This window comes from Xenopus tropicalis, chromosome 7 (genome assembly GCF_000004195.4).
Source record: "Xenopus tropicalis strain Nigerian chromosome 7, UCB_Xtro_10.0, whole genome shotgun sequence".
In the NCBI taxonomy this organism is placed as follows: Eukaryota; Metazoa; Chordata; class Amphibia; order Anura; family Pipidae; genus Xenopus; species Xenopus tropicalis.
Window position 1 is genome coordinate 42,216,732 of NC_030683.2, and position 24,267 is coordinate 42,240,998.

A 24,267-nucleotide genomic window follows, 5' to 3' on the forward strand; every position below is an offset into this window, starting at 1 on the left:
GCATTTATAGGACAAAATACTCCGTACTGTTAAAGAGCCATAGCTTAAGTCCCATGCCACCCTCCTTAAATCTCAGGGCCCAGGTGCAATTACTACCCATGTAGTTAAACTTCTAACAGCTATTTTGGTTATTAGTTTTCTGTGGAGATTTATCTGAAATTGATATAAAAGTAGTTTGAAGAAATCTGCACTTATTAAGAATAGTAATTTCACTAGTAACACTTATTGGGTGAAGCCTGGGCATTGGCCATGACAAGAGTCCTTTTTGAACAAAGATGAGGACGTATGATCTCTGGAGTGCCACTGTATCTTGTACAGAATAGTATGTGAAAATTACTTCATCTCCCCATGCTTTAGAATCAAACTTTTTATAAAATTTTAGAGCTTTGGCTTCCTATGTAAGATGTTGCTCTGCTATGGCTTGGACCTTTGACTTTGTTGGATCTAATCCATACCTCCCAGTGTTTCCCCGCCCAAGGGCTTTTGTAAATGATCAATCCAACGTCAATGCTTTGAATTTAATGACACTCTATGATGGTCGGACGTTTTGCAGATCCCAGCTTTTGTGTTCTTCGTGTGCCTGCAAGCAGAGCCCCCCTCTAGACTGTTAGACAATGCTGTGTGCTGTGGTGCTGTCCATTTAAATTCACAATGGAAGACCCTGAGGGTAGTGAATTGTTCCTTTTTAAGCATCCTATTCACAATCACCATGCTAGAGCTGCGGTTTGTTTCATTTTTGATCCATGAAGCACAGGACACATGCATCCTGCAGCTGTGCTGGTTTTATATTCCATCAGACACTGCTCTATATTTAGCATTGTGCAGTATAAAACTCTGTAATCGCTGCCTGCTCTCCTTATTTGATTCTCTCTCGCTTCAGTTTAGCAAAGATGCGCTGTTCTGTTCTCATAGTAAGAGTATGTGTTATTAGTAACAAAGGACCTACTCTAGAACAAAGTACTGTTCTAAATCTGCACAGTGAAGTGAGTATATATAGAGTACCTAGGCTCCTGCCAGAGAGTAAGCAGGCACATCAAGGCTATGTTATTATTTCATTTTTGTAAATACCCTGTGAACAGCATGGTCATCTACCACTATGAGCTGGAATGTCTTTCCTAATATGTGGCTTTTTCAAACGTGAAAGCCTACACTGCTTGAGCATGGCATTTTTAGAGGTATTTCGCCATTCAGATTAATTGGAAGATGCTGTCAGCTGACATGTTCTCTCATTAGGTTCCATTTGTTCTGCATAATTATAAATAAGCCATAAAAGCTATAAGCCTTACAATTATCTGAAAGGTGGGCATACTCTGCCAGATCTGCTTCTTTGGCAAAGTAATCAGGCAATCGGAACTGGGCCCAGTTTGGCCACCCATGCACAGAGTCAAATATAGCTGATGGCTAATGATTGAAACATGCACTGGATCCTACAAAGGCTTGTCAGACAAGGATCTAATCCGCCTGGTATTATCAGTTGGGCAGGTCCGTCGTAGGGCCTCATAAGCTTTCACTTTGGTCTAGGATTGGTGTAGCTTAAAACTTATGTTTCATGCAGGATTCAGGGTACAGCATACAGTATAAGAAGGCCAAGTATACACTGTTTTCAGTCATTAATGGTGCTTTAGTTGGACAGTTATCTTTTTAACATCATAAATTCTTCTGCAGCTCCAGAAAATTTTGCCCGCATACGGAGCAATGGGGATAGGACGCACAGAAACTTTAGCGCGTCCTGTCTCCAATGCTCCGTATGAGTTGTGACGCGCATGTGCGGGGGTTTGAGTGCGCATGCGTGGTCAAGGTGGGCAGGCGGCCTCGAGCGCCCCAATCAGAGATCTGGCTCTGAGCACTTGTTTCATATGTATTGTATGTAAACAAAGAAATGTGTTGATAATTGATTATACGGTCAGGATAGTTGCACACATTGCTTTGTCTCCACTGGCATATTTACGCCAGTAAAGAAGAGGCCAATCTGCTACTGTTTGCCCCTTGTGTGCAATGACATGCATGGCATCAATCCATTAGCTGATGCCATGCCTGTCAGTGCACACATAACAAGTGGAGAACAGGAGCAGATTGGCCTTTTCTGAAAACATGATGTGTACCACTAGTCTACAGCTAAGGTCCCACTGGCACTTTCCAGCTCAGCATATTTCAGCCAGTTAAAAACCATCTGTGATCTCCTCCCTGGAAATTGCAGGTGTAAGCCCTTTTTGGCTCACTGCATTTTCCACTCAAGTGAGTGGGACCCAGACACTTCAGTTTGACATTAGCCAGTTATGTTCACTTTAAAACATTAAAAACATTATAAACGTTAGAGAATAGGGAATAAGTTTCATACAACATATCAGGGACAAACAGAGCAACAGCAGCAGGACTCAAGGCAAATCAGGGAGAATAGTATCGAATCACCCACATAAACTGAAGGACAGAGTCATGCACTTGCGAGGTGTAACTATAACACACACCACTTGCAGGGTGAAACTATAACTCACACAATTTCCAGTAAGCCCAATGGTTATTCAAAGTGGAAAGGCAGCAGACTTTGTGCTGTAGCAGATGTGGGTGCAGAGTAAGACGTACCGGTATATATATATATATATATATATATATATATATTTAAAATCTTGATAAAGGTCCTAGACCTGGACCGAAACGATGTTTTTAATGCAACAATAAATGAACTATAAAGAATGAGGAGTGCGCATTGTCAATTGGAATGAATATGAGCTACAAGCATGTGCAGCACCCTTGAATTGGATATGGAGTAAAGTGATTAATGGGAGTGCGGACCTAGTGATACGATACTATATATATTTATATATATATATATATATATATATATATATATATAATAGAGATAGAGAGAGAGAGAGAGAGAGAGAGTCCAGAATGGGAAGCACACCAAACAAAGTTGCTATACCTTGGTGCTAGAGCAAAGAAATCTTTAAATGGAAAAAATGTCAGCACTCTTAGGATTTTCATACACGGGAATGTATTCCCTGACGAAAGTCCCAAGCGAGGACTGAAACGTTGGAAATAAATTCTCACCGTTTGCATTACAATAGCCCTGTTGACTTCTTTGACCGTGTATGAAAATCCTAAGAGTGCTGACATTTTTTCCATTTATATATATATATATATATATATATATATATATATATATATATATATATATGTGTGTGTGTGTATGTATAATATATACACACACATACATATCTCCATTACAAGCATTACATCAGAAATATTAGAAGTACACTTTGTAGTTCAAAGCATATTGGTGTGTGTGCGTGGACTTTTTAATATACACAAATATGACTCTCCTTGCTATGTAACCCAGTCTATCTTTAGACTGTTTTGTTTAAATTCTGAATATAGTTCCATGGAAATGTTACAACAGTATAGAAAGGCAGCATCTGATCACCATATGCATTTGGAAAGTCGATGGAGTTTTTAGTATATAAGCATGTGCTGGAAGATGCTTGTTTTTGTATGACATCAAATATATTTTCTTATTAGCCGCCATTTCTGCTTTTGGATATGAGTGTTTTGGGTTTTGCTCCCTCTTTTTAACAAGGAATGCTCATTTTATTGTTTATATATCATTGACATATTAAAGTATAATGTTACAGACACTCATCTTTTTCACATTTGTCCCTGCCCCTACAATCTAGTTCCCAAACACATTCACTTAATTTACTCTAGGGTGGATTTTGATGAGCCATTAAACCTCTCTGTGTGTTTTTGGAGTGTGGGAGGAAACCCGGACACCAGGAGGACAACCCCACAGACACAGCGAGACCATAGAAAATTTTTGCCAACTCATTTCGGTCATAATTGAACTTCAGACCCTAGACCACAAAACATGCACTTTGCTTTAGAGTCTAATTTATAGATATGTATTTTATTAATTTGGTGTTCAGAAAGACCACTATATACACCGAATCTGTCATGGGGCATTAACGCTGTTTTTTTTTTTTTTTTTTTTTTTTTTAAATCCTCAATTTTAATGTGTAAATTAGGGTTTGAATTCAGTTTGGTATTTAATTTTTGTACAGGATTAGGTATCCGTCCTAATATTTGGAGTTTTATTAGGCTGAAAGCAGCTCTTTTGATTAAACAAAATGAATTTCATACTGTAGCTTAGTTTTAAAAATTTTAACATGCAAATCATATAAATTTAACCACACAGAGGAAAACAAGTTGACTCAGGAACTTGGTGGGTTTTCTAATTGTGCACGAGACAGAACCCTGTGTGTACAAAAGCAGATCCTGTAAGATGTCTCGAAAATATACACTGGTTACATTGCAAACTTTGCAGAAATGAGTACACACAGTGACTGTCCTAAGAAATGTAGAAACCTCTTTGATCAAAAAGGGATGAGTAATGTATTTTTCTATGGTAGAAGAGCAGCACAGGGCTCTAATATCTGAATATGTAACCCATGTTGTAGATATGACTAAAGGTGGCCATACACGTGGCGATCTGACGATATTTCGTACGACCATCGGTCGCACGAAACATCGTAAGATCCGCCACACACCATTCAGGGCTGAATTGGCAGGTAAGGAGGTAGAAACAATAGGATTTCTACCTCCTTCTGCCGATTCAGCTCTGAAGGGAGAATTTTGGTCAGCTTCCTGCGATATCGGTCGACTCGCCGACATGCCATACACGCACCGATTATCGTACGAAACGAGGTTTCGTACGATAATATCGGTGCGTGTATGGCCACCTTTAGTAGAGACAACAGATTATGCTTATTCCTTGTTTAATTGTGTATTCTGTGACAAATAGTCCAACAAAAACATTTTTTAAACTGGTACTAAATTACAATTTTTTTTCTTTAAAAAATGTACCTATGAACTTTGTAAATATTTACTACTTTACAGCAATGTGTACATAAGTAGTGCTGTATAAAATACATACATTTTCATTGCTTTGTTTTGCCTGGCTTTTAAAAAGATGTTACAAGGTCTCATCCACGAAGCCCAGGGGTGCAAGTGCAAGAACATTAAGGGGTGCAATTGTGTCTGATTCACCGCAAAATGCAAGGGCAACTATGTCAGGTTTGAAGCATGGGCTGTATCTGTGTCATATGCATTTCCCCTTAGCGACCACTGGTACGCTGGAATCATGGAATTTGGTGATTGTGTTTAAAACTGCCTACTGCACTTGCGGTTGACTACTGTAGACTACATACAGAAATATGATACAAGAGGGCCCTGATAAAGTGGGCCCTGCTCAATTTATCTGAGATATTCTGAATGAGAGAGTTATGGCACAGTGCACAAAAACTGCTTCATTACTGCCACAATAAAGCTTCTGGTAATGTATTGTACTTCCAGATCCCATAAGAGACTAATTCTCAGTCTTAAAGGAGAGCTAAAGTTGAACGAATAATTACGTTAATGTTTTTTTATGTTTTGGTCTCCTGTACCATCCTACCACCACCACAGACCTTAGCAGTGAAGATGTGTGCCTCAGAAGAAGCCCCCAATATCTGCCCATCTTCTTTTCTGCTGATTCATAAAACATGCTCCCGGACCATTGACCGTTTTATAAACTTAAAATGAAAGAACTGCCTATAAAGTTGGAAGTAAAATAAAGAGAATAACTGAAATAAATTAGCAAATAATTTAAAGCAAATGTAGTAATGGGAGCCATAAAATAGCAAAGAATTCTCAAGGCTAAATTATATTTTTATTTCGAGCTCTCTGCATTCAGCCTGATTGTATGATGCTTCTTCTCTTATTATTTATTTATTTAGCTTTCTGTTCAGCAGCTCTCCAGTTTGGTACTTCAGCAGCAAAAGTTTAGTACCCTAATAACACAAATGATCCAGAACTTTAAAGTTATCCAGAGGAGCTTTCCACCTGATCTTGTTATGCCATTTTTTTAAGTGTCAGTGGCAGCTGTTATCAAACAGAAAAATAGGTTTGTCATAGAATCAGGTGCTTCATGACTATTAATGACATTTGATGCAGAATGCACTTAAGTGTTTGAGTTGCTGTGTAGTGATAATCTAAATACAGTAAATTACCATTTAGCCTCATATCATAACGGTTTGAAAATACAGAGCAAGCTTCCACTATTGACATAAATGCAACATCACCTCTAGTGGTCATAGAGAATATACAGAAAAGGGATTCTTGATGCACAACAGGCTGTGTATGGTTATTTAATGAATTAGATGCTTATTTAGTCAACTTGTTTTGACATGCAAACTGTATATGTTGCTTTTACTTTAGTTTCAGCACAGCGTAGTGCAGTTAATTGAGAGCTTCATAAAGTACTAGGGTTGCAATGCAGAGAGTTCTATGGGAGTGTTTGTTGATACAAAGCGTGCAATTCAATCGAATAAGAAGCTCAGTGTGCTGCCAGCTGCTTCCAAAACTTCACACTGTCTCATGGGAAGTCGTGCAATCATTTGCTTTGTTCAGATAACATAAATGCTGCCTATTATGGTGTGTCCTCTGATGGGAACTAGTCCTTCTCTCACAATTCTCTGGAGAATGGCTGTCATGTTAAAGACTTGTCAGTTGTGTTTACAAAGGTCTGCTGGTTCACATAACTTGTGAGGGCAATTCCAGGGCACAGGTATAAACTGTTTATTGGAATATATCTGTCAACAAAACATACTACAAAACTATCTTTCAGAATAGCAAAGTCATTCTTTTCTCCTCCATGATGCTCCCTAAACCGTAACTGACGTGAAATATAACCTAAGAAAGGGTGTTTCTTAGTCACGGGTAAATACAATATTTGTGTTGATGTCAAATATTTTTTATAGGTGCCATCTTTTATCAGGAGATACAACTGAATCAAGAATACAACTGATTTGTCACTTTTAGAAATGAACACCTAAAGAGACTTTCGAGTCATCACATCCTATAAGCCTGATAATAGTATTAAACCCTGCAACTAATTTTAAAATTGGATTTATTAAGCACTGTACATCTTAATATCTAAGCCTTTGATTTATATGACTTTTGTGAACAAGCGCAACATGTAGCATTTTCATGTGACACAATGAAGTTAGACTTTTGCTTCCCACTGGATACCGTTGTATAAAGAGATATCAAACCACAAATGTATCTCAGTATATTATAAATGTTGTATGAACAGATATCTGGCTGCTAACACATCTCATTATATCTCATCAGATTTACCTGCTGTTGCATGTAGTTGAGTGCCAGGATTTTGTGTGATCTACAGTGTAGTTCAGCACTAAAAGGTCTAAAATTAGCCTTTACCACATTTCAATCAAAATTATTTTATGCGGCTTTGCATTTGGTCCTTATTTTGAATTACCTGCTCTTTTGCAAACCTACTTTTAACCTATGCAATCTATAGTCAGTAACAGGCTTGGCCTGGGATTCACAATAGGCCCTGGCATTCCAAGTACATAGAGACCAAAACAGCCCCTACCAGCTCAGTAAATAGTGACTGTCCGTGGCATCTTACAGCAGCCCCTCTGGCATTTGCCAGAATCCACAGATTGCCAATTCGTACCTGGTCAGTAACCCTAGCAAGTCATAAAGAGATTATGAGGCTAGGTTTTACTTTATTGTCATTATCTTTTTGATTAAAGCTTTTTCAAGTTTGTGCTTTAGTGCATTGTTTGTTAGATTATTGATCTTACATTAGCAATAATCCTGTATTGTGAATGTTGCTGAGCAAAAAATAAAATAAAAAAAAAACCATGAACATTTTCTTTAAATATTATTTTAAGACATTATAACTATGAAGTTGTTTTTAATGAATTGCAGCATTCTTTAATTCTTTTGGACCTTCCAGCACCTGGCCAATGTGATTATGCTGACCTCCATGAAAAGGAAGAAGGTCACATCCTAGCTGACTTTCCTGCCTATCAACTTGCTGGTGTTCAGCTGTGAATAAATATCATTGTCAGTAAAAAGGAAGTCTGATAAAAAAAGGTTCATGAGATGGCAAGTTCCTCCAGAAAGAGAAAAAACAGACCTGCTGCCCTGCACAATTCTCCTTCCCATATAACACTTAGCAGGAAGTAGTCAAATATTGGCAACTATGTGATATGAGCATGCCAAACATTCACTAATGTTTTTTGTTCTCTCTGTATAAAAACATAAAAGATGCCAGATGTTGGAGCCTTGTGGCATGCTCATATCATGCAAATTCCAATATTTGAAGGGAAGATGGTAACATATATGTATATATATATATATATATATATATATATATATATATATATATAGTGCCAGAGGAAAAGCCTGCAGGGTGCAAATGCCCCTCCCCCCAACCACTTGCATTGTGTATACCGAAAGGGATCCATAGACTCAACAATTAGTGGATGATTTACAATGGGTGGAATAGGAAGTAACTGTAGTGATTGGAGAGAGGACCCATAGTTACAATACTATTGATGAATAAGCCAAGTGGCCTTAGCTATTATTTAAATATTTAATGTGTAGTACAATTATTTTTCAAATGTCCCCATAGTTTTTGGAATTTTGATCGCCATAAACTCTACAAATGAATCATGTCACAACTAAAGCAAATTCAAATACAATGTGCATATTCAAATTTGAGCAAAATGTCTGAAAAACAAAAATGTTTGCTTCAGGTGTCTATTGCTTAGTTCTTATTTAAAATGGTGAATCAAGTTGCAAAGTTTAAAAACCGGTGCATAGTGATGATTTTTAAAATTGGCATTTCAGACGAGTACAAAACAAATTTACATTGTGAACCTGATGAGTCCCTACCACAATTTCTGGATTTGTGTCCCTTTTATATTGGTAAATGGGGCCAACGTGTCTTGTTCAAATCAGTATCTACAAGAATGTTCTCACATTTAGTCAAGTTCCAAACCCAACCCAATCCTGCTTCATTTTTATTATAAAACTTAAATTAAAATACTTTAATGATCAAAGTTGCCAACATAGAAAAATAGCTCTCACATTGCCACTGTACCAGTGTGTTACAAAAAGATAAACCAACCTCTAAATTAATGGTACCACTACTCATATATATATATATATATATATATATATATATATATATATATATATGTAAAACATTTAACATTTTATGTTAATAGTATAATTTCGTCTCGCTGTGGTTTCCTGAAATAGTTAATATTTAATCGGCTGCGGTTAGGGTCTGGCACAGTTTTTACATGAGTTTATTATTTCATTTAATTTTCTGCAATAATGTAGCGGAACATAAACTCTGTTTAGGAAATGTGCGCATTTTTATATCTTTTCATGCCTCACTCCACTTTCTGTGACCAAGAAGTGTCTAATCTGACATCTGTTGTCTTTAGCGACTAATCGCTTCTAACAGAGGATGTTTATCACTGAACAGGAAAACCTCATGGACATCTCTGATAAAATAACACACATCACATTGCGTGCTGTGATAGTCGAAAACCTGTGCTTATTCAACTTGGTGTCTGGTTTATTGCCATAAGTTACTGGCGTGATTCTCAATCTGAATTCAGTTTTTTACATTGATGGCAACTACATTATGTGGAGATGGCAAAATATGTGTTTAAAAACCAATGGATGGTTTGTATGGCTTTTGCTAGGTAAAGCAAGCTCACGCCTATTACTGAGAGATACACTGTTATTGCTAAGAGAATTCACTGCAACTATCATGGGAATAGTTCAGTCAAGGGCCCCATGGCAGAGGAGGCCCCAAGAGGTGTAAAATTACAATTTTCAGGTCAAAAAAAGGGTGGGGAGGATGTAGGGTTTTGGTGGATTATAGGTGTTTTCTTTTATAACAGATGTGGTTAGTTCAGATCACAGGCATTGCCATGCGTACTGGGCATTCTCTTTTATTTGGACCCCATTCTACTTGTTTGCAGGGTCTACCACCCAATGGATGGTTAATAATTGGGTTATAACCCTGCTAGTTTATTGATATGGGGCCCATTTATTACTGATAGTGGCCCTGAATAAAGCTTAGCATTAACTTAGCATTAAAGGTTAACTTATCATTGCCATCATGACTTCCACTTGCTGATATGAATAAACACAAAGAAAAATGAGACACACTATTAGCATTTAGGTTCAGTGTGAATTGGGAATCCTGTACACAAAGCCTGGCTATGGCAGGTGTAAAGTACAGGAGGCTGTGCTCATGCACATTATGACCTAAAGGAAAACATATGGCCTGTAGTCTTATTTCATTAGAAGGTCAGGAAATTCCTTGGTTAATACCAATATCTTTAGGTTTTACAAAAACCGGCATTATTCCCTGTATATAGGAAGTATAAAAGCTGTACTTTAGGTAAGATTCAGAATATTGATATTAAGCTCACAAATGCATTTCCTATGCTGTTTCTTTCTCAGAAAGACTCTGTTTAAATCTGTCTTGAACTGTGTCTCATTTTTTCAGTATTTCTGAAAAACCAAGTAAGTTACTAGGGCTGAGCATGAAACCAACTTCCCTCATTATACTGCAGATGGTTCTTGCTTTGTAGTGTATACGCTTGCACTCTGATCTGAAGTCTGTTTAGCATTCTGAATAGGCTTCAGATCAGAGTGCAAAACTATACACCACAAAGGAAGCACAATCCCTACTACAGCTTGTGAAACCGAAATTAGAACTGATTCTTCCTGCCAGGCGTTACCATCTCACATCATATTCTCAATTTATTTGGTGAATAATACCTGAGCTTTAGGCAAATTCATACTTTCTGGTGTCGTAAAAAGGGATCTTTCTAATGCCATGTAATAATCTGTCATACCTCTAACTATATATATAACTATATGTATATGATATGCACTCAACTTCCCTTTCCCTGTTTTATTACATGTGTCGCTTCTTGATAAAGGCGCTTGTGGAGTATGGGTACAACTGCCAGTGCAGCTCAGCAGGTGCCCTCAACAGTGCCCTCTAGTGAAAACGTTCAGGGTAATGGAAGTGGAAGCTCAAATGTTGAAGATCGCAATTCCCTGAGCACACAGTCATTTCAGAATGTCAGCATCCACAACAAGGCAAAGTCAATAATCACCAATAAGGTGGCACCTGTAGTAATCACGTGAGTATTCAATATGATTGATAATATAATTTAACTGCATTGGTGGAAACATCCAGATATTCGTTTTTTAATATAATAGCAGCACTGCAATGATACTGGCATAATTCCTATCATTGATGGGAATATCAGTATCACTCTAAACACAGAGGTTTTATTGTAGACATATGATTATAAAAGCCATCATATGGCATCCCAGGGTCTTTCCTTTGATCCTGTTTTTGTGCTGAACATTCCTATTACACTTTAGAACTTTATTGGAGAGTCATGTTTTTCAACACTGTGCCAGCAATGACAGCTTAGTTCAAGGATTTTATAAGGAGGACATGAAAGGTCAGTTTTTGAAAAAGACCTCCATTGAAAAAGTTCTACCACATGTAAGGCTTTTTTGTAAAATTCCTTCTGTCAGTCATAAAATGATCAGGGCACATGTTTTTCCTCATGTAGCAACACATTAAGCACATTGAAATTTTACTGTGTGTGTGATAGCAAAACTGCAAAGTTGTCAACTTGCAGTGATGTGGTATTAAATGTGGGTACACTGAGCAGAGGCCTGAAGGCTAAACAGCCAGTAATCAGCTTAGGTCCCAAACATACTGGTGTATGGCAAGGCAGATTGCTCTAAACAAAATGGTTAGAAAGGCTGATTTTATCTCTTCCCCTATTAACTTAACTTTACTTTATTAAGAGAAGACCCTATAACAGTAAGAGGTCAGCCAGTAAAATTAGATGGCAAAATAAATTGTTCAGAACCTGCAAAAAAGGAACACATTTATTTGGTCAGAGGCATTGCCAGCATTTTAGTCATGAAACTTGCCGTACATGAGACCATATGTAAGTGGAAAGCTGCACTGGTCATTCTCTTTCAGTTTAAACCTTTTGCATACATACAGAATTACTTTGTATGTAAAAACGAGGGGCCTCCAGTGCAGTGTATTTCACAAGGAGCTATGTTCTTCACCTTTTTCTTTTTTAACTGTTTTTAGCTTTTTAAAGCTAAGGATGATTTATGGGGTAATACATGTTAATTAATCACTTTTATGTATCCTTCTTACTAATGGGAATAGTACAACTTGTGGGTACAGGTGGGCAGATCACTGAGGTCAGTCACAAGCAAAGGCCTTGATTGACTTGAGTAATTCTCATGTAGTCACAATCAGCTAAATCCCAAACATGTGACAAAAGTATAGGTAAAATATAAGTAGGGTTCACAATCGCATTATATTTTTGGAAGTGTTTATAAGGTACAGCACACTTTATATAGTGCAAGAAACGTTATTTATTTGCACATGGCGAGTGGGACCTGCAATATTGACTTTTTAAGTCTTATCCTAAAATTTTAATATGTTTGTGAACCCAGCTGGGTACTTTTTATACAAAGTAGGGTCTTCTTCTCTTGTTTTAATTATAAGAAAAATCACAAAAAATATATATTGCCTTCTAAATAATTTCAATATTATAAAGAGTCAACATATCCCACAGTGTTGTACAATGGTGGGTGTATACATCAAACAGATTATATAATAATGGTAATGGATACAGAAGGTACAGAGGGCTCTGTTAGGGCTTACAATATAAATTATTATTGTTAAATACATTATTGTTATTGTTATTGTAACATAGAATGTTTAGTTATTTTGTTTGATGTGAATACAAACTATTTCTTACAATGGTTTCTAGTCTTTAATTGAAATCCAGATTCCCTACACAAGCTGAGACACTGTTTTTACAGGTATAATTGCAAAGAAGAGTTTCAGATTCATGATGATCTACTCAAAGCTAATTATTCAGTTGGAAGAATTTCAGAGACAATGCCAGAACACTATCTTGTCCAGGTAAGCCTTTTTGGCACTTCCTTAGGGTTGAATAGAGCAGTGCAGTTGGAGGCCTTAGGCTTGCATAAGGTGTACTTTTCAGCTGGCTAAAGACGGACGAAATCATCCCTTTGCACCTTTCATTGACCTAAGGGAAAAGTGTTGACAGGGCCACTGCAAGCTGACCTGTAACTAAATTGACACCAGATAACCTTGCAACCTAACTGGGGAGCCCTGCATCTTGGGTTTTAAAGGGTATGAAACACATGGCATTTTTATTGCCAGAATTCTCTTAAAGAATAAGTAAACCTTAATTCTCTAAAATGTCTCTAAATAGTGCCCATAATTAAATACCTTCCTCCCTGCACTCAACCTCATGCAGATTCTGTACAACAATTAGCTTAACTTCAGCTTTCTCAGCTACGTCCTAGTCTAGTGTGAAGCTCTGCCCCCTTTTCTTTGCTAAGCTCTCCTTCTCTCTATGACTGACCAGACATTCGGAGAGGAGTCTGTGCATACTTGCTTCCCCTCCTCTATAAGACATGCACAGTCAAACCCTCTTTAGCCATCTTCATCCTAGAGAGAAAAGGAGAGCTCAGAAAAGAAAAGGGGGTGGAGCTTCATGCTACTAGGAAGTAGCTAAGAGAGCCCAAGTTGAGCTGCTTGTGGTATAGAATGGTGGCTGTATAGTTTCTTTTTCTTTTATGATAAAAGGCTTACCTATCCTTTAGGGAAAACCTACTGCATGTCACAGTTTTCCATTCAAAAGAAGGGAAAACAGTCTGCTTATGGCAGATGTGACAGATGGGCACTGCTTGGGAAGACTTACTTCAGGGAGCATGGAAGAGTCTTTTAACCATCTTAGTTCTATTTGAGAGCACCCCCAACAATAATACCAAGAGTTCCCAAGGTTCAACTCAGACTTTCTGTTTTTATTGAGTGTACAAAGCATACATAGTAACAAACTGTAAGGTGTAACTCATGGTATGCATTTGATCTTTTGAGACCTTAGCTGAAGCCAGTAGGAAATGAGTACACCTCGCTCTTAGTAACCATGTGTACCCATTTTTGTGCCAATAACATTGGTTTACAGAGGATTACAGATTCTCATGCAGAGTCAGACTTGCAGAGTATCACTAGAAAGGTAGAGCCAGGTAGGTTTGCAAGTGACCCTATATATTAACTCTTCTTCAGTAGCAGGCGGCTTGCCACAATGTGACGTTTCATTGTCATTCCCAAAGTCTCTGTCATAGCAATCAAATTAATAAACAGTCATTCATTTGTGAGCGTAATGGAATGTTATATAAAATTGCTTGCTAAAATCAGTGCAATTATTGACTGCCAAAAAAAAATCCCTAGAGAAAAGAAACATTGTTTAAACCCCTTTTTGCTAAAAATGTTAAAGATTTATTATTTTAGAGTAAATAGTAATAGAAATGTATAGGAAGCAATAAACCAAGTGTGCAACAATTTTTCTCATCAGGGTAAATATTTTATGGTACATGACGTATATAGCAAATTGGATGTGTTAAACACTACTAGTAGTTGTGGTGCGCCGAACTTTCGCCAAGCAAGAGGAGGATATGAAGTTTATGGAATGGGCCAGCCCAGCTTAAATGGCTTCAAACAAGTGCTGCAAAAGCTTCAGAGCAATGGCCACAAGGTAACGAAATGCAGTGTTAAAATATTTATGGTTACTGTTAATGCAATTTTAAGGATTAGAATAAGTTAATAAATACATACTGTAGTTAAATTTTATGCATATTATAATGTATATAATGGTCAGATTTATTGAAAGGTTTTTTTAAATGTGCCCCTGTTTTTAGTTATTATATTGAGCTATTCAGGTGCTGATCTTTCCAAAATAGCAATCTACTTACTATAATAGCTACTGGTTTCTTTACAATTGACATATTTTTGAAAGGTCATGATGTTAAAATATCAGGTGCCCCACACACAGCAACAAATCATTAAGTATTGGGTACCACAAATCTGTTTTGTGTGTTGTGTAAAAACAAGGCTTTCAATAATACAGCTATTATGCTTTAAAATGCATCGTTAAATATGCTATTGTGTTATCATTTATTACAGGAATGTGTCTTCTTCTGTGTGCGTGAGGAACCTGTACTGTTCTTAAAGTTGGAGGATGACTTTGTGCCTTACACTCCCAGGAGGAAGGAGAATTTGCATGAAAACTTGCATGATTTAGAGAAAGGACTGCGTGCAGAAAATCTTGAGCTTGCCATACGGAAAGAGGTAGGCGCAAGGGCTGATAAAGGGGTTGTTCACCTTTGAGGTAACACTTAGTATGATATAGAGTGTAATATTCTAAGACAGTTTGCAATTGGTCTTCATTTTTTTTTATTTGTAGTTTTTTAATTATTTCAATTTTTGTTTAGCAGCTTTAAAGTTGGGAGTCTGGCTTGGGACTCCTCCAGTTACATGGGAGTAAGACTTGGGACTCCTCCAGTTACATGGGAGTAGGAAAAAATATAGGTTACCAGAATGCAGTTCTAATGTGTAGCACAGGCTCCATTTGAAAGCTCAGACTCAGGCACAATGCACTAAGATGGCTGCCTGCTCACCAATACATAAAAAAATACATTTGTTGGTTCAAGAATAACATTTTAAATGATAGAGTGAATTATTTGCTATGTAAACAGTGTCATTTAGAAATAAAATTATAACGTAAAAATTATCACAGTATCCCTTTAAGATCCTGCAGATGGAGCCCTTTTTGACTAGACCATACTTTTAGTACTTTGCATCAGCAGGGCATTCTTGTTGGTATGTACCCATCACAGCTCTGCAATTTTTGTGCTCAACTACCCAGTCCATTGACTTACAGTTACAGAAGTGACTGCAGACTCAGATTAGCTCTTTGGTTATGTCCATCCCCTCAGATAGCCCTGCTAATTAAGAAGAAGGGAATATTTTACATCAAGATCACAAAAATAGACAGAAAACTAATAGGCATGGCTTTAAAGCTAATAGGCATGGGTTTAAGTAATACATGTAACATAGGTAATATTGGAAATACATGAATATGTTTTGTATATACGTAATATTGGCAATCAATGAATATATTTTGTGTTTGAGAAACCTGACTGCATTTTGTTTGTGTTATTATTCATGTATTTAGTGTATGGCATGATACCTCTTAAACATTTCATAGCAGGTAACAACTTGAGATTTGGAAAGGGAATATTATGCAAGGATGGATGATTCATTTTGGAATGCAACTTGGCTCTTTATGTTCAGCCACTGGGCATTTTCAAGAGTCAAGGAAGGTCTTCAAATATCTTTATAAAATCAAGCAAATATTATGTTACGTGTTATTAGGGTTGCCACTTGTTTCTGGAAAAAAATATTAACCTGTGTTTTTCTTTTTCTTCCATGTTAGCTGCACGACTTTGCCCAGCTCAGTGGAAACAGTTACTATGTATACAACGATATTGAACATTTTAAAGACGAACCACATTCGATTATAATCCACTGTGAAGAAGATATCCATGTCACAGAGGAGGTGTATAACAGGCCTGTATTTTTACTGCCAGCATACAGGTAGGACCATTGCCTACAAGAAGAGTAATAATGAACCTGTTTCACAGAAAGATGCAAATATTATCAATAATATTTATTATTCATTTATTATAAATGTAATTATTGTAATTTTACCCAAGTGAAAACTGGAGTTTTGTTGGGTACACTCAGGGCACCCACAGGAGTATGGCAGGTATATCAATTCATTTAGCTGCATATCTTTGGGGGAATTACAAGTAGCTATAAGGATTATATGTGGATTGTGGGTAGAGAGCATTGGTCCAGTGTCAAAAAGAGACTCATTTATAGAACTTGGTCTGAAAAGATATACACTGAAGGAAAGTTGTTTAATAAAAAATAATTTTTTTTATTAATATTTTTTATTCTAGCTGCTAAACAGATTACCCTGGCTGGGAACTTCTCTTATACACTCTAGAATAGGAGCTGGGTAGGTGATCCACCAAGAAAGCCCATGGGAACTGTTGGGGGGGTCCAAATGAATGCCTGTTAGTGATATTTAGGATGAATACATATCTGCATTCCTGGATACCCCTGTATTTATAGCTGTGACTATTTGTACGATTTTTGGACCGTGTGTGTTCTTCCCGATAATTTTCTACTATGGCAATTAGTCATTTAGTCTATCAGCCAGGTTAGAAAATTTTGGTTGCATAACGATAAAATCTGTCAATGTGTTTGACGATATCATTGGGGGACCTACAAGGGAAGTCACTTTTTAGGGCTTTATCCAACTATTGCAGTCTGAATGTTAGATTTAGATTGTTGCATTTAAACATATGACCAATATCCAAACCATCGGAAGAAGACTTAAATCTAAATGTGTATGGCCAGCTTTAGAACAAAATGATAATTCTCCTCTGTAGTGATGCATGAGTATATTTTAGACTCCGGGAAATCTTTAAAGGAATTCTATCATGATTTTTATAGTGTACTTTTTATTTCTAAATTACACTATTTACATAGCAAATAATTCACTCTACCATTTCACTATTTAAAATCGAATTCTTGAACCAGCAAAGGTATTTTTTTTAGTTGTAATATTGGTGTGTAGGCGCCATCTTAGTGCATTGTGCCTGTGTATGAGCTTTCAGAAGGAGCCAGCATTACAAATTAGAACTGCTTTCAGATAACCTATTGTTTCTCCTACTCCATGTAACTGGAGGAGTCCCAAGCTAGACTTGAATTTTTTACTATTGAGTGCTTTACTGATATCTGCCACAGGTATCAGGGGGCTGCTACCTTCCATTATTCTGTTGATCAGCTGCTGGGGCAGGGAAGGGAGAGTGTGACTGAAGTTAATCAGAGAACAAGTCACATGGCTGTAGCACCCTGGGAAATGAAGAATATGGCTAGCCCTTTGTGAAGTTTCAAAATTGAACATAAAAAAAATCTGTTTGCGCTATTAAAAAACAGATTTCAAAAAAGCCAATTTTTAAAGGACAACAAAGCCAATTTTGGCACTCCATAAATACTAACCTTTTTCTCCAGGGTGGTGCACTCTAAAAAATGAACTGTGCTGGGAAGCCCCATTTTTTTTATTAGCAGTTGCTTTCAGGCAATTCTGGCTCACTTTAAATTTAGGGCATTTAAGAGCCTTTTATCCTTCTTGCAAGGAGCTACGAAATGCCACAAATCTGCCTTTACCCTTTGAGTAAATTAGCTTTAAACTTATTGGGTCCACAGAGAGATTTATTGCAGCAAATAATAGAGTATGTTTGAAGGATACACTATAAATTCATGATAACATGATAAAAGAATAAGTATTTATTAATGGCATATCACCTGCCTAGCCTCTGCCTTTTTGTTGGTGTTAACAACCTCACACAGATAGCTATGGAACTGGGCCTGACTTTGGGTCTAAATACTGCAGAAGTACTGTTCCCCTTATCCCCAATGGACACTCTGTTTCTGATCAACACAGAGCTACAGCATGTAAGAGCAGACAGGGACTAGTTTGATTTGTTTGTTGTGAGAGCCCCAGAATCTATGTGCAGCAAGAGCAGGCCCCTCCTTCCTCCAGATTGGTGGTGGATTGTCAGAAGGGTTGGGGGTGAGGAAATAGAAAGGCCACACATTCTCTACTCTTTACTCTCTAGTGTCTCTAAACTTCAGCATCTTTTTTTCATGATTTCAGGACTCCAGCTGACAGGTAGAGCTGCGCTAGCTCACTGTTGGGGCCTCATCATAAATTAGCAAATTTACTCTGCTATAAACTCTGCTATTTATAAATACATGAAAGAAATTACAAAAATGGTCACAATGGTCTCCCTGGGTGCTTTTTCTAATACTCCATATGGAATGAATAATCAGTCTACAGCAAAACATAAAGCAGAAGTTTAATATAAATATATATGTATAATTTATATGTGTAATTTATTACATTTGCCCCTCTCAGGTACCATCGCCTGCCCCTTCCTATGGATGGTGCTCCCTTAGAAACTCAGTTTGATGCATTTGTAAATATTCTCAGGGTAAGTAGTAAAGTTGCATTTATAAAATAAATAGGCATGGAGTGTAAAGTCAATGTAAGTCAATAGAAAGTGTTATTATACAACTACATTTTCCATTTTGGGATTTTTGGAAAATCAGCAGATGAAAAGGCCTGGCGTTACTCAGTGATCCCCAACCAGTGGCTCTGTAACAACATGTTGCTCACCACACCCTTTCCCCAGTGGCCTCAAAATTGGTGCCCATTTTTAAATCTCTGTCTTGGAGACGAGTTTTGGAAGCACAGAGACAAAGTTCTTGTGTGCCCTTTTTCTATTTACCTGTCACTATAGATAAAGCCCAGCGCATTAAGGTTACCAGCAAGAAAAGACCCAAAAAGTGTTGTAGGAGCACTTGAAGGCTAAGCAAAGTGCAATGGAAGTGCCACTGATGCCCAATTTAACTTCAACTTACAAAAGAGGGGGATTGATAATTGTACATTTCCTGCCCCCTATTTTGTTGCCAAGCCACCATAAACCAACAGGGCCATGGGCTTTCAGCCATCTATTAGCAAGGTCTTTCCAGCAATACCTTTAAAACAATTGGCCTGAAAGTCAGCTTTCAGAAGATATTGTTCAAGCTTTAATTTCTGCAGAAAAGTTGCTCATTATAAGGTCCTATAGTGGGTTGGGTGCATGCACATGTTATGTAGGTTAGGTTAAGTAGAATGTTGTTGCTTGTTGGGTAAGACAGAATTACCTGCAGCTTGTGTCAGTTCTGCCTGACATCTCTGCTCTGCTTTTTGAAAGGATAAATGAGTTTCAGATTGGGATGGGCTAAAGTACAAGTCTCTAACCCAGTGTGATAGTGAAAAGGATAGAATTCGATAGAACTATCTTATTTTTAAACCCAAGCTGACATCTTCTTCTGATGTTCAAAACACCATGTTCAGGACCCACTGTATAATATCCATTCGATGATATGTTTGTTCTCAGTGCAGGGTCAGAAAAAAGAAAAGCATGATTGGGTGACAGGTCCCCAAAAAAACAAGTAAAGGATTGTCCTGTGGGCACTTTGTCTTATGGGGAATGGTAGCTGAGTGTAGAATAGGGTCCTTGTCACAGTGGCTCCATATTATTTCTGTCTTTGTTGAAATGCCTTTAGCTTTGTGTTTTACTTAACTGGAAGAGAGCCACCTGAATTCTTATATACACAGAGCGAGCCAATTTCCTTTTCTCTACGCTGCACAAAGATTCCAGTTACAGTATAATCTGATTAAACCACATTTTTAAAAGGGCATTTTAAAAGCTCAAGTGTTTCATAAATATTCATTTCATAAATAGTCATTTCATTTTTACAAGAAGCAATCTCACGCAAAAACAATCATGAACTCTTGTAAACAAGTACAACAAAATATTTAAATGATTTTTTTTGTTTTTTTTTATTTTTAAATAGGAAAATCCAAGTCTTTTGCTACTCCATGATGCCAGCCACCCACCACCTGCCCTCTTGTTTAGCTGCCAGACGGGAGTGGGCAGAACTAACTTAGCCATGATTCTGGGAACACTGGTTCTGTATCACCGGAAAGGAGCCTGTGAGAAGCAAACGTGAGTTCTTCATTCTGTTATGTATCATGCAATTTAGTCATTTTCACAGGGACAGGATAGTAGTTTGATTTCCCAGTTTGAATGAATAGAACAGACATTATAGGGGACCTTTCACCCTAAGAAATAATTCCAAATCCTTTTGAATCAGGTTAGTAGAGCAAAATAAACTTTAATTACACTATTTCAATTATTGAATTTATTTTCCCTTCAGTCTTGGAAAGAGTAGTCACAGCTAGGAGGACGGCGCCACTTTGTGTGCACTGTTTTTAAGGCAAGCTTTGTATCACCCCCAAATCTTATGCATTTGCCATCTTGGTGATATCTAGGAAGTGCTGAATGGAAAGTTAAAATAATTGTTATTAAAAGTCTGAGCTGTCAATCATATATTGCCTGCCCCACCTCTATGCCGCAGGCATAGAGGCGGGGCAGGCAATATATGATTAACAGCTCAGATTTTTAAATACATTTATAACAGGTATAGATGATTTAATTAAAAAAAGAATTTGAGCTTCATGATTAATCTTCATAGGACTTTTATTATACAACTTTTTATGTGTGGGTGACAGGTCCCCTTTAATTTGAAGTTATAACAGTGTTAAAGTTATAAAACTGAAGTAATCTTATTACGGGTCAATTGTTTGGATATTTAAGACATGTTTTTGCAGCATGCTAAAAATGACCCTAAAATAAGGCTGACACTTGCAGTCATTAAATGCAATTTGCAATTGGTCCTCATTTTTTATTTGTAGTTTTTTTTTAATTATTTCACTTTTTGTTCAGGAACTCTCCAGTTATCTGGTTGCTAGGGTTAAAATTACTTTAGTGACCTGGGTGTGGTTTGAATGAGAGACTCGTATATGAATAGGACAGGGTCCGGATAGAACAATAAGTAATAAAAATCACAACAACAATATAATTGTAGCCCCTTAGAGCAATAGTTTTTTGGTTGCTGACGTCAGTAACTTCAATTTGAAAGCTGGGAAGTGTCAAAAGAAGGCAGTTCATTAAAAAAAATGATAAATAAATAATGAAGACAAGTTAAAAAGCTGCTTAGAAATGGCTATTCTAAAACAAACTTAGGGGTGATTAATCAATGTTTGAATGAGAATTTTTTCACGATTTGAATTTTGCGCTAAAACACCCAAAATTTGTGTGATGGTTCAAAAACCATAAGTGCAAAAGCTTGTGAGTTCAAGTAGAAGTCAATGGGAGTTGTCCTAGGCAAAGTCAAGCTATTTTTTTAAATCCAGATTTTCAAGTTTTTTTCGAGTTTGTAAACTTGAAAATATAAGGTATTTTTGTTTGAAAAAGTTTTCCATATTAATAAATAAGCAAGCATTCCAGTATTTTTAAAATAGCAGTTTATTCAAATTAGAAAAACAATCTTGAATTCACAAACGAGAAAAATTGATAAATAAGCCCATAAAAGTTAGCCTAAAGGTAAACCACCCCTTTGAATGATATACTTATGGTGTGCCCCTGACTAGTACTTCCTGGAAGTGTTTTTAATCTGTTAGGAAGATCTAAACTTCTGTACTGCTGGGATGAAGTGTCATTGTATCATTGACAGAGGAAGACCATCTTCATTTTCCTCCTTCACTGAGAAATCCTTTGACCCACATCGGTCAAAATACTTAGTGGCTGCTTCTGTCAAGGAAAATTGACCTATCAGCCTTGCAAGTCTTTTTTAAACCATCATCCCCATAACAGCTGCACAAGTGTTTATCATGACACAGTCAGCCTTTAGGTTAACTTTTGGGGCATATATTGCCTCAAAAAGAATAGCAAGAATGAGCAAAGAATAAAAAAGCGTGACTTCAAGTAATCACCAGGGAACCTATATCTGTGAAACTTCCCAATCCTATAATATTGTTGTTACTTAGATCATTCTGCTGCTGCAAAAACTCCAGGAGATTGAAACATGGGTTACCTGGTTCCAATTTACATTCTATTAACCAATCATTTTGAAACAGCTGGAGACAGTAGGACAGCACTAAGACCATGAAAATATATCTTTCTATACAGTGCTTAATGATATCAGTTTTAACTAGAGCTTAGTGATACAACGTACCTTATTTAATGTAATATAAGTAATAATGCTCGGAGTTCTATCTGTGATGTCCTGTTTCTTTATATTTTACATTAGGTGCACATTATTCCCTATATAATATATGTTAGGGAGTATACGGTCTCATCTGTTATGAACATGCTTTCTTTATTTCTTCGTCCGAAAATCCAGCCTGAAATTAAATGATTTATTTAACCTTGGTAAATATCCGGGCTGCACCGAATCCCGGATTCGGTTCGGGATTCGGGCCGAATCCAGGCTTTTTTTGAAGGATCCGGTTTGGCTGAATCCACGGTACTGGCCAAACCGATTCATAATCCTAATTAGCATAACATAGAATATGCTAATTAGCATCCGGAAAGGGTTAAATAGTTGGGGGAAAAAAGCGTGCAGCGATTTTTAGCCACTTCCAATCATAATTAGAATATGCTAGTTAGGATTCGGAATCGGTTTGGGATTCGGCAGAATCAGGTCAGGGGGTTCGGCCAAACCCAAAAAAGTGAGTTTGGGGCAGCCCTAGTAAATATTACATTTGGTCCGTTTTGCCAAGCCTCATGATGACATATACAAAAAATAATCTACATTCTTTGCAAAGCAGTTCTCTAGTCTGAAGGTAATGTGAATCAGATGTATTTACATATTAAAGTTTATGGATTGCAACAGGTTTCTATGGAGATACATCCTTCAGCAGCTCCCGATTACTTTGTTGGTCACACAGCAGAGCTTGGCAGGCGAAGGCACTTTGTTTGCCAATAATTAATTAGTGATTTTACTTGATTAATTAACCTACCTTTTAAGCCACAGAAAAAAATCTGTTGTAATGATATCAAATTTATTGTAAGCACTGGAACTGGTAGATTTCTATTTTCTGTACAAATTGCATTGCAGACTGAAATATCATATTCTGTAAAAAAAAAAAAAAGTAAAAATCAAATAGATATAATTATATCTAGCTATGTATTTTGAAAATTTTACATTCAGTATTTATATCTGATTCCATAAATGTATAAATAGATATAACGTTCCTTATTTTTACCATGGGTACTATATTATGTGCCAGACTAAAGAGGGAGAAAGGGGTTATGGTCTTTCATATTCAGCCAAATACTGAAATTGTGGATTTGGTGCATATCTGTTCCTTAGTCTGATCAATATTAGTCTAAGCCACAGGTAAAGAGGAAAGCAGAATGGACCCCCATACATAAAACAAAAATTCCATCTAGGCTGCAGCAGTCCAGCAGTTGCTGTACCAGCTAGCTACCATTCCTTAAAGCAATTGTTCAGTGTAAATTGTGTAATCTATAAAGGCTGTAGTGAGCAGATGTCAAACATAATAGCCATAATTCAGCTTCCTGCCTTTGGCTCTCTAACCTCTTCTTTAGTCAGTGACTTTAGGGGAAGCCACATGGGACATAACTGTTCAGTTAGTTTGTGAGCACACAGGTCAGATTCAAAAGCAAACTAACTGAAGAGTTATGTCCTATATGGCCTCCCCTCAAGTCACTGATTGGTTACTGACTGCTAACAGCTTAGAGAGCTGTAAAGGAGAAAGTATAGTTCTGGCTATTATGTTAGACATCCATCCACTGCAGCCTATAGATTACATTTTTGGATAACTAACTATATTGAAAACATTTTTTTTTTTTGCGTCTATTTTTATTTCATTTTTATACTGAACTGTTCCTTTAACCCCTGTTAGGCATCTGCTCTCAGGTGACACCTGGGTACTGTGTGCAAAGAAAGATGGGAATCCACAAACTGGA

The 24,267-nt window shown here is 37.1% G+C and overlaps 1 protein-coding gene across 4 annotated transcripts in view; it reads left to right on the plus strand.

Annotated features, from left to right (window-relative positions):
* Nucleotides 1–24,267, plus strand: part of pald1 (phosphatase domain containing paladin 1) — a 125,413-nt gene that overhangs the window by 42,357 nt on the left and 58,789 nt on the right. For all 4 annotated transcript variants that reach the window (XM_031904994.1, XM_012966393.3, NM_001006725.1 and 1 more), the window contains 7 exon segments: nt 10,821–11,027; nt 12,757–12,859; nt 14,322–14,501; nt 14,930–15,094; nt 16,242–16,402; nt 18,798–18,873; nt 20,285–20,436. In XM_031904994.1, the coding sequence (XP_031760854.1) occupies nt 10,821–11,027; nt 12,757–12,859; nt 14,322–14,501; nt 14,930–15,094; nt 16,242–16,402; nt 18,798–18,873; nt 20,285–20,436 (1,044 nt within the window).